Consider the following 16,049-nt stretch of genomic DNA (forward strand, 5'->3'; position numbering starts at 1 on the left):
AAATAACCCCTCTAAGAAAAAACAGAGATAAGAATTTCAAAAAACCTTTATAAATTATATTTTAATAAAAAAATGAACCTATGGATCGGACATGAAATATTCAAAAGATAAAATAAAATACAAAAATACAAAAATTAAAATTAAAGAACCAAAGTATTGCTAAAATTCAGGGTTTCACAAAAAACAAAACATGGTATAATTCAGTGACTAGGAAAAAAAAAATATAAATAAATAACCAATCATTTATTTCCCTAGTACTGAAGACGGTAAAAGAACTTTTATATACCCCGTTGACAGTGACACTTACAGGCCTCCACACACTCTCTTTCTACGCAAACACTTATAGGCCTCCACGCACTCTCTCTCTACAACCAACTCTCAATAACAACCAACAGAACGTTCTCTGTGCTTCACTCTCTCTCTCTCATGGAGGAAAATGAAGCTTCCCAGTACTCGCCGATGACGGAGTTGCATTTCGACGGCGGCAACTTCCCGGTTACTCGAGGTGATTCTTCTTTTGTTATAAAATAGTTAAAAGAAAACTCTGTTTTGAAATCAGTGGTTTTCTGTTCATCTCTTGGGCTAGTAAGATTCTTTCTATTTTGTTTTCTTTTTTGTATCGGAGGGTTTCGGATCTTGTCTTTACTAAAATCATAGTGGTTCTTTAAGAAATGGTATGTGATAATTGATATTGATATGACTGATTTTTGGTACCCATTGTTGATCGAATTAACTTTCTCCTCTGCTTTGATCAGCATACAACTACGAGGCAATAAAGAGAAAACCCACGAAAACCCATGAAAATGAAAATGATGTGGTCTGAAAGAAACCCTGTGGCAGGAAAAAGGGGTATTCGCAGCCAGTCTGTGATTAATCTCGACCTTTTAATCACCAACGGTGATATGTTCAGAAATCTTGGCATAATCCTACCCTGCAAAGTACGTGGAGAAGATGGGAAGAGTAAGGGCTTTGGTTTTATCGAGTTGGATTCAGAGAAGTCTGATAATACAGTGTTCATATGGAAGAAAATGTAAGCCACCTAATTTATTCTTCTTTTCTTGTATCATTATGGACTTTTAGATATTTGATTCACAAAGAGAATAGTTAAAGAATTTCGTATAACGCTAATTGACTGCTACTAAAAATTCTATCCTCTGAATATACCTTTTGACTGTTTACCAGTTTATATTGTAGTTCATTTTCTTTTTTAAATTTTCTTAAAATTTTTGATAAATCTTTTTTTTTTTTTTTCCTGAAATTATGTTGATGCAATTGATTTTCAATTCTTTTGGATCCCTTCAGATATGTGTCAAAACTTGCTATCACAAGGATAGAAGCCCGTGAAGAACCAAGCTTCACAAATCTGTAATAGGCTGAAGATATGACTAAGGATCTCCTTCCAGAATCAAGAGCTTTCGGGTTCGTAAACTTTGGCTTACCAGCAGAGGCTTTGGATGCTGTTGAGGTGTTGAATAGTTCACTGGAAGGTAAACATATGCTCTTGTTCATCTTATGGTTGACATTTATAAGCAATGTGGATATTATCCGATAAAATGTGTAAATCAAAATGTGGACCAGGAACAGCAAGAGCTCAAAAGAAAGATGAGAGGATGGAGCTATTAAAGCACTAGGAGATTTTCAACTGCCACACTGAAAAGTTTTAGGCTTCAAATCTATATGTTCACAACTTGGATATATCAGCAGATGAAAGCAAACTGCAAAAACATTTCGGTGCCTGTGGAAAATTAATCTCAGTTAAAGTGATGCGACATGCCAATGGGATCAGTAAGAGATTTGGTTTTGTTTGTTTCTCCACTCCTGAAGAAGCAAAAAAGGCCTTACATACATTTAATGGTATACAAAGTCCCAACATGCTTCTTTTTCTATTTTATCAAGTTTTGGGTTTCTTTTAACTTCAGTGTGTTTTACCCAGGATCTGTTTTAGAAGGAAGGTCTCTATATGTTGCCTTTGCTCTGAACAAAGAAGATTGCAAAATGGATCAGAGTGATTTGAATCATACTGTTTTCCGTCCTACCAGTCCTGTCTACAACAGCTTCATTCCTGACTCTTCATTTTACTCTCTTCCAAACTCGCCTTTGATGAATGTTGGTTTGGAGTTTCCTTTTGTCCAGAATTACCAGCATCACCTCTCCACAAGTGTAAAGAAACAGCTTTCTTTTCTAGCCATTTTTTCCTTCTTTCTGTTTCCAAAAAAACTATTCTTACATAATTTATTAAATCACAGGGTCAATTAATGAGACAAATACGGCAGAATAATACAGGGAATCAAAGTTTCCAACAGAATGTATGTGCAATTTTCCTCCCTTGTAAAAAGAGGATTACATTGACCATTGTAATCGTTAGAGATGCCATTTCATCTTAATAATATTGGCTTAATTAGCTCCTTCTGACTGACTTATCTCTAGCTCTAAACTGTTTTTATGATAATGATTATGTATTTATTGTTTTCTTGTTGTATAAGCTAATCTTCTTTAATAGTTCAATTGCATACCCTAAACACATTGAATGAAGTTTTCTGAGTCTACAAATTTCAGGCTGGTGACCCGTTTATTGCTTTATATACTGGTACAAGACAAAGTAGAATTGCTTTCTCAGACCTTGGAACAGAGGAGCTTCCTTCTTATGATAACCTATCCAAGATCCTTGCCTCCTTTGCTTCAAGGGGAATTAATGCAAGAGAAACCGTCAGTCTCTTTGGTTCGTTCACTATACTTCTTTTTCTAGTGTATAAAATTTTATTGAGTGGATTTGTTCAGTAGCTAAATATAATATAATTGTCTTTTATCAATTAGTCTGTCTGAGCTGTAAGCTACTTGTAGAAGAAACAAAAATATACACTCAACTTTCTTCTTTTGTACTATGTTTTCTTTGTGAATTGTGAACCATCAGAGGGATTTTTAACCATGTCTCTTGGTTTCCAGAGAATTCTGATATAATTTTTCGGTTTAATTGCATTAGCAACCGAGATTTTGTAAAATTCTGTTCAGCAATATGTCAAGTTTATGCTTTTTCTTTGGTTCAAATTTTTTGCTGACTTTCTTTGGTCAATCATATAAATTCTTTTTTTTTTTTTTTTTTTTTTGGTCCTCCTTGTTAGATTTCGGTGAAAGCAAACTGCAAAAACATTTCGGAGCCCGTGGAAAATTAATCTCTGTTAGAGTGATGTGTCATGCCAATGGGATCAGTAGGAGATTTGGTTTTGTTTGTTTTTCCACTCTTGAGGAAGCAAAAAAGGTCTTACGTACATTTAGTGGTATACTAAGTCTCGACATGCTTCTTTTTCTGTTTTATCAAGTTTTCGATTTCTTTAACTTCTGTTTATTTTACCCATGATCTGTTTTAGAAGGAACGTCTCTGTATGTGGCCTTTGATCAGAGGAAAGAAGATTGCAACATGAACCAGAGAGATAAATACAGCTTCACTCCTTACTTTTCATTTTACTCACTTCCAAACTCGCCATTGATAGATGTTGGAATGGAGTGTCCTCTTGTTCAGAATTACCAGCATCATCTCTCCACAATTGTACAGAAATAGCTTTCTTTGGTAAACATTTTTGTTTTCTTCTTTCCGTTTCCAGCAAGCTATTCTTACATGATTTATGAAATCACAGGATATACCAATGAGAGAAACAAAGCAGAGTAATACAGGGAATCAGAGTTTCCAACAGAATGCATGTGCAATTTTCCTCTCGTATGTGAAAAGATGGTCTCATTGACAGTTATAATACCTTTTATTTAATTTTAATAGCATAACATGTATATGAAATAAAACATATGATACTTTTTTATTTCAAAAATATCATCTTTCCACAAGTTTTAGAAAACAGGTTTGCCACTTGTTCCTCTTTCTGTGTATTTTGGTAATTATTCCTCTTTTTGTGTTGTTAGCGTTTTATATGAAGACTTTATAGAATAAATACGTTCCTTTTGACAGATATGGAAGCCCAAATTAAATTCACTAAACGGAGGAGTCACTTATCTTATGATTTTGCTTCTCATGCTCCTTTAGTTGCTGCCTCAAATTCTGATCTGTCAAAATTTGTTTCACCTTGAAAAATAATAAGGCTCAACAAAGTTCAGTTTCTGTTCATCCTATGATTACTAGGTCCAAAAGTGGAATCTTTAAACCAAATCTTTCTCGAGTTTTTTTCACTACTAACCACCCTATGCCTGTAAGCTCATTAGCCTCGGTTGTTGAACCACAATCTGTCAACAGTGTCTTGCTTGATCCAAAATGGCGAGATGCAATGCAGCTGGAATTTTCAGCATTGATGAAGAACAACACATGGGATTTAGTACCTGTGAATCCTAATATGAATATTATAGGTAACAAGTGGATTTTTCGGGTTAAATATAATGATGATGGGACAGTTGAGCGATATAAAACCAGGCTTGTGAAAAAAGATTTTTTGCAGACACCTGGTTTAGATTTCTTTGAGACCTTTAGTCAAGTTGTTTAGCCTGCCACCATCCGATTGATACTAACTGTGGCACTTTCAAAATGATGGCCTGCTAAACAGCTTGATTTTAATAATGCCTTCTTGAATGGTGACTTAGCTGAGACAGTCTATATGACTCAACCAAAAGGTTTGACCTACTCTAAGTATCCAAAACATGTGTGTAAGCTTAAAAACACTTTGTATGGTTTGAAGCAAGCTCCAAGGGCTTGTTTTGCTAAGCTAAAAAGTGTTTTATCAGGAAAGGGTTCACAAATTCTCAAGCTAATACAAACTTGTTTATGTTGCATTCAAACACTGTATGTGCTATGATACTAGTGTATGTTGATGACATTATAGTTACTGGGAATGATATTGACTATCTTACATAGCTTATCAAAGATCTGAATTCTGAATTTTCTCTCAAAGATCTTGGAGATTTGCATTTTTTCCTTGGAGTAGAGGTTCACAGATCAAATGGTATTACCCAACTTTCTCAAAGTAAGTATACTCAGGATTTGTTACATAAAACCAAAATGGAGGGTGCTAAGAGTGTCTCTACTCCTATGTTAAGTGGTAAGCAACTTTCATTATATGAAGGAGATCTATTTGATAAACCAGAGTTGTTTAGAAGTACAATTGCAGCTCTTTAGTACTACACAAAACCAAAATGGAGGGTGCTAAGAGTGTTTCTACTCCTATGTTAAGTGGTAAGAAACTTTCATTATATGAAGGAGATCTATTTGATAAACCAGAGTTGTTTAGAAATACAGTTGCAGCTCTTTAGCACTTAACATTCCCTAGATCGTAAATTGCTTTTTCTGTCGATAAATTGAGTCAGTTTCTTCATTCTCCTACTACTGTTCATTGGGAGGCTTGTAAAAGGATATTAAGATATCTAAAAGGTACTATACAGGTTGGTTTTCGATTACAAGCTTCAAATGAATTGGTACTTCATATCTTTGCCGATTCAGATTGGGCAAGTAATCCAGATGACAGAAAGTCAACAAGTGGTTACTGCATATTTTTGGGAGCTAGTTTAATATCTTAGAGTGCTAAAAAATAACATGTGGTTGTAAGGTCTAGCACTGAAGCAGAATACAGAGCTTTAGCTCATGTCATAGCTGAGTTGTATTGACTTAAAAATCTTACAAGGGAGTTCTTGTTTCCAAGACTAGTTATTTGGAGTGATAATCTTACTGCAGCATTACTAGCTGCAAATCCAATTCACCATGCTCAAGTCAAACACATTGAAATAGATATTCACTTTGTGAGAGATAAAGTTATAGAAGGTGAAGTTGAAATAAGATATGTTTCATCCAAAGAGCAGATTGCTGACATCTTTACCAAATCTTTAGGGATTTCACAGTTAATTTTTAAGGACCGAGTTGAAAGTCTGTGAGGTTCCTTACTCTATGAAGTCAAATTCACTGTGATCATGTTTTTTTATGCTGTAGAGTTAGACAGAAATTTCAAGACCAGTTTATTTGAAGTATTTTCTTATCAAGCAGCGTTACTGGAGTAACTTTAGCTTAAGGGGGGACTATTGAAGACTCTAAGACAGGTTGCCACGTCAGATTTATTTTGGCTTCATACTAACTAACTGAAGCAATTATGCAGTTTGCCACGTCAGAAGAAGTTACAGCAAGTTTATTCTTGTTTGTTAAGTAGTTAGGCTTCAGCTTAAGGTGTAACTAAAAAGTTGTTAGGCTTAATGATGTGTAAGTCAAGTGAGAAGCATTGTATTAGTTTCTAGCATATAATATACTAAAAAGACAAATAAATGTAATTTTTGTTGTAATCTTTCTTTATTTTAATGCAGAATTTCTTTCAATTTTCTCTCTTTCTCTCTTATCTTTTTCTTCATTTTTCTTTCTTTTTCTCACACTTTCCTACACTTTCTTTGCTTCTGTGCACTTCAAACAGTGGAGGTGGATCCACTGCTGCCACTTCTTACTCTAACCGGAAAAGGAAAGAGTGGATCTTATCTCCAATTTTAGAAATGTTGAACGTAATCGGTGTATGTGCAACGTGAATAATAGATGTTTGACAGAATAAGAGATGGAATTAATGACACTTTTTTTATCATAATTTCCTTTTATGTTTATGATAACATATTTTCCTTTAATTGCGGTGCCCTTGCTTCATCCTCAGGGAACGTTGCAATGCCAGCTACATCCTCAGTAAATCTTATTTTATTCCCTTCTCATATTCAAGAATGTGCAAAATACACACTATAAATATTAAATCTGAGAATTTGTAGTTAAATGTGTAGCAAATTGAAAAGGTTTGCAAGAAGGCCAATAGTTTTGCAGCATATTGAAAAGGTTTGCAAGAAGGCCAATAGTTTTGCAGCATATATATATATATATATATATATATATATATATATGCTGGTAGATTGTTATTTTAATTTGAAAAAGATATACTTTTTTTAACTGATTAATTTTAAAAATGAACCACTAGGAATGGTTTGTCAAACACTTTGATATACTACCGCGCGAAGAAAATATTTTGTTATGAGAAACAACATATTGAGGAATTGTCCATATCTAAAATCAGGACTTTTTCCATATAAAAAGGAAATACTTTGTTACAATAAAAGTAGAAGTGATGTGGATTATACAAGAATCGAAGTTGATTTGCTTTATAAAAAGAAGATATCAACAAATTATTATGAAATGGTGTCACGGGATTTAGACAATTGTCTTGATGGTGGAATATCATTGAGAAATAGGTCTTCTCAATAGGTCACAGGATTTAGACAATTGTCTTCATCTGGTTTGGTTTATATCTTTTAAGTAATTAAGTAACCAATAATTTAAGTAATTAGTGGTTTATATGTTTTCGTAGTGGTGACCAGATGAATAAGTTATGAAGGTGAGATTTGTAGGTGAAAATAGGTTTGCTCTATACGTTTTCTTTCATTTTTCAAAAAATAAAAATAAAAGATACTCCCCACAATTTATCATATTAAGCTCAAAACTATTCATATAATATATATAATGGTTACATTTTAGTACATTCTAGTTTTACGGTGTTGCAATTTAAACCCTCTATTTTCAAAACCACTATATTGGGCCATTTATTTTTTATTTTATGTGCATTTATCCAATTACATCACCATTTTAGTAATTAAATTCAATTTTTTGTATTAATAACAAGAAACGTTTTTTATTTGTCATTAATAACAAGAAGCATTACTTATAGGTTTTAATGAATATTTCACATTAGATCGTTATATCAATGTCACATATATCCTTGGTACCATGTCAATATGGATGAATTTGCACCAAATCAAAAGTAGAGGACTTATAAATTGCAACATCAATAACAAAGTACAATAAACCTAAAAACATAATAATAATATCTAATTCAATAAAAGGTTATGTGACACATATACTTATCCAATGCCAATGTGAGAGAGAATGTTAAATTATAGCAATAGCATTGCCCAAATCGCACGGCATTTGTGATGCACTAATACTTCTCTGTCTTTTAGCCAATTGGAGGATAACCTTTATCTTTCTTATTTCATATCCAATTAATTTCTTTGTTATTTTCCACCCCAAAAAAAAATTAATTTCTTTGTTATTGGATAATAAAAATGTAGCAAAGAACACGACCTTCGAGAAACTCCTCATATATTAATTAATATCACTCATTAATTAATTGCATCTGTCTTGGCCTTAAACTAATAAGAATAAATCCACCCATGCATGCGGCAACTGCTCATACAAAATAAAATAAAATAAAAAATAAAAAGAAATAAACAAGAAGAAGCCATTATTCTAGGAATTTTTATATGCAACAAATAGTGTATTCCTGATTTTCACCCCAAAAAAAAAAAAAAAAGTATATTCCTGATTTTGTAATTATCTTAAGCCTCGAATTCCTAAATATTTTATATTTTACATTATATATATATATATATATACTTCTTTATTTTAATGACAGAAAAAAAAATATATACTTCTTTATTTTTAACTAACCAGCCATTTTAAGAGAGAACCGCATAGCCCTTTTAAAGGCTTCGACACTACATCCCTGAGCATAGGTTAAAGAAAAGGATGAGGATTTGATAGGTTAAAACGGTATCGTTTAGTTGTTTAGGTTTTATCATTAATTTTTTCTCAATTTCATTCTAAAAGATTGAAAGAACTAAATGAAAAAAAATTCAATTGTGGGGCAATATGACTCCTTTTATGGTTTATGTTAAAAATTAATAGATCTAGACTAAAATGTAAATATGAGATATTGAATGTCAAATTTTTTTTTTACAGCTTTTTAAATAAAATAATATGATTTTAAAAGTTATCAAATTGCATTTTGCTTTACAATTTTCCATTTGGTATTGCACAAGTGTTAACACCATAATACAATTTTTTTTTATAGAAAAAAATATATGTTTATTACTTTATTTCATGGTATACAATAGTTAATATTCATAGTTTACATCAAAATAAAAAAGCATGATAAACACTTTTATTAAAGCACATAATAAAATTTCACTATTCATTTTTATAGAAGCTCTTTAATTTGAAAGATATGCTCATTAAAGTAAAGGGATTTTAAGGATGACTGAAAGTACATACTTTAAAAATAATTAAGAAAATAAAAATATACTATTAAATTAGTGCTTTAGTATATCCCATTAAAAATTTGGACTACATAATCTAAATATTGAAAAAGGGGGCCGCAAAGAAAAGTTTGACTTTGACTTGTCCACCAAAATGAGGTTTTGAGCGCTATGGACGCGTCGTTGAAACTTCAAGCCTATGTCAAAGCGAAGATCTCCATGGTTGTGGCCAGGGAGGGCGCTTATGCGCTTATGCTTCTCCATCTCTTGGACAAAACACCTAATCGAGCCACGTCTCTTAATGGGAGATAACAAAGTATAAAATGGAGAATAGCTATTGACAGTTTGGAAATCAAATCCATTAGCATTAGCATGATGACAAAAATCTATTGTTTCCCCTCTTATAAGTACTATAGATATTATAAAAAGGTATTACCAAAAAAATAAAAGATAAGATGAGAGAGATCTGTACATGGGATACGGGAAGTAAGAAATTAGTTGGTAATTAAGCACTCGCTCTTCCACCTTTACTTCTTATTTTTATCCTAAAAAATGTAAAAACAATAAAATGAACAAAAAAAAAATAGAAAAAAAAAAGCAAAATATAAAATGATAGAGTGATTAGAGATCTCAAATAACAATCGTTTTGTTTATTGCTAATTTTTTTAATCATATCAGAGAAATAAACGATCATTTGGAAAAAATAAATTTTAATAAAATTATTTAAACGAATTTATCAAGCTCATATAACAAAAAAAATATATGTAATAAAATATATATAATTAATTAACAGCTGTAAATAAATTTTTATACATTATCAATGAACAGTATTTTTAAAATTGATTTTATATTTCTATCGATTAAATTTAAACAATATCAATTCATGTACATATAAATAATAATTTACATTTATCATTAAAGATATTTTAAGTAAATAATTGTATTACATGTAATAATAATATAATTAGGAAATCAGAGCCTTTGATGAGTACAAAATCAGGAATACATATTGTTTCTTGCATATTATGAATCCAAAAATATAATAGCTATTTTTATTATTATTATTATCATTATTTATATATATATTTTGAAGTATATTATTTTTTATACTGGAATATGAGATTCTAAATTGCAATTGATATTACTCTTGGAGAGAATTGAATTAGTGTGTGGCAGAGACAATAGCTGCTTTTTTATGCACAGTCGAATAGAAATAATCAATGATATTAATATCTGAAGCAAAAGTTTACATTCATAAAGGGTAAAATGGACTTTCTAAATGTAAATTTGGTCAAACTGTTACTTTTGATTGCTTTGACTTTGAGAAATTTAAAAGTTTTATGGTGTTTCTTTGATATAACGACTTCAGTAATGGCTTTTTTTTTTTTTTTTTTTTTTTTTTGGGAGTCAGGATCAGTAACGGCTCTTTAGATCTCATTGCTTCCACCATGTTATTATTTTAGAAATTAACTATTATTTAGACTTCGTCATAATGAGTGTTCAATATTGGTGCTTAAGATAGATACAAAGAATATTCTTCCATTTTTTTTTTAATTAATTAAAAAGATAACACGTAATAACTCTTAGTATGCACTCTCTCAGGGTATTTCATGTGTATCTTCACAACGAAAATATGTGGTAGTGATTATGCTATGAGCTCTCTCAGGAGTTATTGTATAATCTAGACATGTAAAACTATTGTTTCATGGCCTACTGAAATATTAAATAGACTTTATATTTAAACAATTGCAAAACTAAAATTGATAAACAAATATTTAACATGAAATTCATACAAATAATCTAAACTTAATGGGCTTTATTTTTTATTGATTCCGTAGTCAAAGATACAAGAATGGGCCCCTGATCTAATTAGCTAATACTTTTTGAGACCCAAGTAATGAGGTCAAAAATATGCTTTCTTCTCTTTCCGGCCAGGCCTATAGCTTATGGTCGGTAATAAACTGTTGACTCGATTCAAAAGAAGTGACGAATTTTGTTTTTCTTTATTATTATTTTTTCAAATAAAAGAAACAAAATGAGTCCATCTATAATGGTATAATCTATAAACGATTGCCCATTGAAAGTGAGTGGCCTGGAAATTAACAATGAAAAGTACATACAACACTTTACTTAGATAATACTTAGATAATACGTTCATTAGGTGCCAATAAAGTTTATCTTAAAATTAATAAATCTATACATAAAATTCATATAATGGTGGTAACAATGTGCTTTGTTCTTTTTCGGCGAGGCCTATAGCTCTTGCTTAGTAACAACTCGATTCAAAAGAAATGAAGAAGAATTTAACTTTTTTGTTTTTAAATGAAAACAAAATGATTGCATATATAATTTATATACAGTTGTCCCTTGAAGATGAGTTGGCCTGGAAATTAACCATTACAAGTACATGCATCATTTAACAAAGATTTTAAGATTTACCGAAGTTTATTTTTTTAAAAATAAAATTATTACGTCAATAATAAATTTATATTTACCACAAATTGAATTTTCAGTATTAATTTTTGATATGATTCAAATAAAATTAAGCCCTCAAAAGTTATCAAAAGTTAAGGTTCAAAAAAAAAAAAAAACTATATGAAGATGCAGCTGGTAAATGAAGTACTTAATTAAACAAATAAAAGAATATATATTATTGAATTAATGCTTTCGTATATCCCATTGAAAATTTGGACTTGAAAAAGGGATAAACAAAATTAACATTGAAAAAAAAGGGTGCCCAAGAGGGCAAAAAGTTTTTGACTTTGACTTTGGCTTGTATATCCACCGAAAATGAGACTTTGAGCACTACGCACGCGTTGTTGAAACCTGAAACTTCAAGGACGTGCCATATATATTATAAAATCAAACTTTGCGTTGTGTCTCCCTCATTTACTCGGAAGTTTCTGATGACCTTCCTTTATTAGCCATATTACGAATAGTCAAATAAATAAATAAGAATAAAATAAAAACTGGAACTCCATCTCAACCATCCATTCGTATGCATCAGATCAATGGACGGTGTGCGGCTCATTGGATGACAACATAGAGAAAATTAGTCTTTGATCAACAAAATGGAAATCATTGGTAGTGGATAATGCATGCATGCATGATGATTTCCTTAGGTGCTAAGATTTCCATACCATATAAGGATGTCATCATGCCTCATCTTCTTCACAACTACTAAATTTGCAAAGCACAACATTTTCCTTTGAGCTGCAAAACTTTCCTAATTATTATACTATAATTATATATTCACTAGTCTTATTTGATCATCTTCATTTGGGACTCCATTTAGAAGCATTATTTTATATATATATCTAAGAAATTTCAGCAACCAGCATCGAAAATGGTGAGCTCTCTCTCTCTCTCTCTCTCTCTCTAAATATATATATATATATATATATATATGTCTCTTTTCTGTTTAAAAGAGTCTTGTTTTTGAAAATAGATTTTATATATATAATCTTCAGTTTTTTTGTGAATCTTTCACACAAGCATGTAGGACCTGCATAATAAAATGCGTATATTTATTATTCATAAATATATTTTAAATTTCCAAAAGTAAAAATAAGAATTTTGTAGTTGAGTACTCCTCGATATATGTATGAAACACTGTGTTGATAAAATTTGGGGGTAGACCCTCTTCTGCTCTAAAACAAGTCTGGAACCATGCATGCATGATTTAGACTGATAACAATTATTTAGTTGATTTTAGAATTAATTTTGGACTGACAAATTTTTGCCTCTTATTTGCATTGCATTTGTTGCCCAGCAGTCTCTTTCACTCAAACTTGAGGTATAGCATGGTATTTCTATGTTTTTTATTATTCTTTTTAGCTTATGTCACTATAAAGAGTGTATTTCTTCAATTTACTAAAATGATGACTAACTATATATCAGCAACAGTTTGTCCAAGAATCCGAAAGAGTAAAATCAGTGGATTTACATCCAACTGAGCCATGGTAATTAATTCTCCTCCAGTAATCTTGCTCTTGCTTCTCTGAATTATACATGCTATTTGCAAAACTGGGAAGCTAAGTATGTAATGCTTTAAATTCAGGATTCTGGCAAGTTTATACTCAGGAACCGTCTGTATCTGGAACCACCAAACAAAGGTAAGGGCCATTTTATGTATCTGGACAAGGGAAATGTTTCAATATTTATGCATATAGCTAACTTTATGAAATTATTTCAGAAAATGGAAAAGTCTTTCAAGCTCACCGACTCACCAGGTAAATTACATTACATTTTCTTCTCCATCACATTTAATGCCTCTGTAGGAAAGCGGAAATTCCCCACTTGCATATTTTTTCTCAACATCCTTAATCTTATATGTTTGCAGTTAGATCAGCAAAGTTCATAGAAAGCAAACATTGGATTGTTGCTGGAGCTGATGACAAATTTATAAGGGTGTATAACTATGATACGATGGAAAAGATCGTCGAATTTGAAGCACACGACGATTATATTAGATCTGTGGCTGTCCATCCCACTCTTCCATATCTACTATCAGCATCCGATGACAAGGTTGTAAAGCTTTGGGATTGGGAAAAAGGTTGGATATGCAGCCAGATCTTTGAGGGGCATTCCCATTATGTGATGCAAGTTGCATTCAATCCAAAAGAAACAAGTACTTTTGCTACTGCTTCGCTTGATGGCACTATTAAGGTATAATTTTATGCATATATTGTTAATTAAATTGCTTAGTAGTTAATGCATTTGTTGGTTGTTATTGACCTCTCTGCCTCATTTCACAGATATGGAACATTGGATCCCCTGTCCCAAGTTTTACATTGGAAGGTCACTCGAAGGGAGTTAACTGCGTTGGTTACTTTGTTTGTGGTGATAAAACCTCATTATTAAGTGGTTCTGATGACTATACTGCTAAGGTTTGCAAGCAAATCAGTCAATCTATTCTTCTTCTTTTTCTTTTTTCTTTTTTTTCTTTTTTGGTTTTTCCCTATCTATACAGACTCAGTAATACAATTGGAAGATAATGATCTTATGGAAACTACAGGTATGGGACTATCAAACAAAAAGCTGTGTGCAAACACTAGAAGGACATGTGAACAATGTTACAGCAGTTTGTGTTCATCCAGAGCTCCCCATAATAATTACAGCTTCTGAAGACGAAACTATTCGCATATGGCATGCCGCCACATATAGGTGACTTGATCTCTATATGACTCAAAATCAACTACATTCTCAATGTGGTTGATTTACTCAGTATTTCTCGTTAAAGCTTATAGATTGTCATATTTACTTCACACACCTGCTTGTTGCATAATGCGGTTTTTGGTAACCACCGCTCAAATTCATTTTACAGGCTAGAGAACACATTGAACTACAATCTTGAAAGAGTTTGGGGTATCGGATACACAAAAGGATCACACCAGTAAGTTTTCTTATTTTATAATTTACAGCTAATAGCAATTCTCATTCTCTTTTTATCAAAGCCAATTTCCTTTTGTTGATATTACTACTCTCTACAGGGTGGTGTTTGGTTGTGACAAAGGAACCATTATGGTCAAAATCAATTACTCTTGAAGCTCGATTCTGTAAACCAAGTTATGGATGAAGAAATTAAGGAATAAATTTGGCAACTGCTGCAGTATTGCTATCTTCTGATGAGATTTATATGTTGAAAAGCTGAGGTGGAAGACCAGAAGGAGCAATCTTTACCTAATTACTACTACTCTTGTTGTTGATCCTCCTGTTACTTTTGTGCGATATCAAATAAGATTGAATAAATCTTCAGGTAGCCAATAGAAACAAAGATATGGTGTGTGTGTTAGAATAAACTTACTTGATTGTAACAGCTGCGCTTTTTACGAATAATACTTTTTTATGAAATTAGTTGATTTGAGTTTTCAACCGTGATCTCAGAAACAAAAGCCTTTTTATTAATATATGATAAAGGATATAAAGGTAAAGGTTTTTGGGTACACATTTTTTGTTATGTATCCATACGTATCATACCAATTACTATAAATTAAATAAATAAAAAAACATAAAGTTTATCCTCTGGCTAAAAGAACAGAGAAGCACTTAATATTTTTATGATCTCATTCATTAATGATCATCATTAATTCTGTCATTTGTGAATGAGATTGCCTCTGAAATGAGAAAAATAAATGTAAAGCTATATGGGATCTCAATTTATGATCACAAGCTTGCAGTCAATTAAATTTCTCCTCTGTCAGGGTGAAATATAAATAATAGGATTGTTTCCATTTCAAAATACACTCAGAACCAGATTTTTGAGACAGCAATAAAGAAGGCCATGGCCATGGAAGGACATGATTCAAGAAGAGTGGCGCTACTGTTTACGGCGATGATCATGATTTTAGCTGCTACTAGTGTGCAGGGTCAATCCCTTAGTTGCATTGTTAAATGTACATTACAATGTGCTGGTAAAAAAACGAGTGTAACTTGTACCGGTTTATGTTTAAAGAATTGCAAGGACCAACTTCAAGAGACTCTATGATTGCACTTTTGGTTGTGCAATGTCCTCGTGCACCAAATTTGTCTCTGGTATGGACAAAAAAGATTCAAAATCCTCAATATTCAACTCACAAATGATGTTTGATTTTCAAAATGCATTTTCCTTTGCCTTTTCTGTCTGTGAAAAAGTTCATAGCCCAAATCTCAATTTCACTCACTTTTAATTTACCAATTTCCATATCAGTTTTCCTTATATATAATATATTATGAGAAAACTATCTTACTCATTTGAAAAATACAGAGAACCACACAGAAGTTCTGCATCTCCTTTTGTTATACACATGTTTATATTATTGAGTTATTTCTCTTAATCAAACTGCTTTTGTGTTATATGCAGGAAAAGTAGAAGGTTGTGTGGATTCATGCTTCAAAAACTGCAGCAAATTTCATGCGCTTGCCTAGTATGTAAAAATTGTTAACTGCACATCAATAAATGTAACAAAAAATAAATAAGACAATAAATTATATATATGCATTAATTTTTTATTTTTTATTCTTTTTTGGGAACC

At 31.7% G+C, this 16,049-nt stretch overlaps 2 protein-coding genes and 1 long non-coding RNA gene across 10 annotated transcripts; all 3 read left to right on the top strand.

Moving 5' to 3' along the window:
• The first annotated feature begins 328 nt into the window (after positions 1-328).
• Positions 329-3,956, top strand: LOC112490091 (polyadenylate-binding protein, cytoplasmic and nuclear). Of its 3 annotated transcripts, none has more exons than XM_060815185.1 (10): positions 331-505; positions 756-1,030; positions 1,303-1,487; positions 1,579-1,854; positions 1,934-2,160; positions 2,247-2,306; positions 2,557-2,719; positions 3,120-3,275; positions 3,366-3,544; positions 3,633-3,956. In XM_060815185.1, the coding sequence occupies exons 4-10, from the start codon at positions 1,764-1,766 to the stop codon at positions 3,735-3,737; spliced, it is 981 nt and encodes a 326-aa protein (XP_060671168.1). In that variant the 5' UTR covers positions 331-505; positions 756-1,030; positions 1,303-1,487; positions 1,579-1,763; the 3' UTR covers positions 3,738-3,956. The 3 variants fall into 3 exon arrangements, with proteins under 3 accessions (XP_060671170.1, XP_060671168.1, XP_060671169.1); XM_060815186.1 differs by having other exon boundaries at positions 332-505; positions 3,366-3,565; XM_060815187.1 differs by having other exon boundaries at positions 329-505; positions 3,120-3,256; positions 3,366-3,956.
• Positions 3,957-12,148: 8,192 nt separating this feature from the next.
• Positions 12,149-14,897, top strand: LOC112492417 (coatomer subunit beta'-3-like). Of its 6 annotated transcripts, none has more exons than XM_060815188.1 (10): positions 12,149-12,385; positions 12,809-12,832; positions 12,937-12,998; positions 13,097-13,151; positions 13,232-13,268; positions 13,379-13,704; positions 13,794-13,925; positions 14,054-14,202; positions 14,363-14,431; positions 14,529-14,897. In XM_060815188.1, exons 1-10 carry the CDS (start codon positions 12,383-12,385, stop codon positions 14,581-14,583), a joined length of 912 nt encoding a protein of 303 aa, XP_060671171.1. In that variant the 5' UTR covers positions 12,149-12,382; the 3' UTR covers positions 14,584-14,897. The 6 variants fall into 6 exon arrangements, with proteins under 6 accessions (XP_060671171.1, XP_060671173.1, XP_060671172.1 ...); XM_060815190.1 differs by having other exon boundaries at positions 12,150-12,385; positions 12,943-12,998; XM_060815189.1 differs by having other exon boundaries at positions 12,150-12,385; positions 12,812-12,832.
• Positions 14,898-15,255: 358 nt separating this feature from the next.
• Positions 15,256-16,009, top strand: LOC112492419 (uncharacterized). The gene is made up of 2 exons (XR_009635517.1): positions 15,256-15,570; positions 15,878-16,009. It is a non-coding gene; the product is annotated as an uncharacterized LOC112492419 (long non-coding RNA).
• Positions 16,010-16,049: the final 40 nt, after the last annotated feature.

Source organism: Ziziphus jujuba, chromosome 1, assembly GCF_031755915.1.
Source record: "Ziziphus jujuba cultivar Dongzao chromosome 1, ASM3175591v1".
NCBI lineage: Eukaryota > Viridiplantae > Streptophyta > Magnoliopsida > Rosales > Rhamnaceae > Ziziphus > Ziziphus jujuba.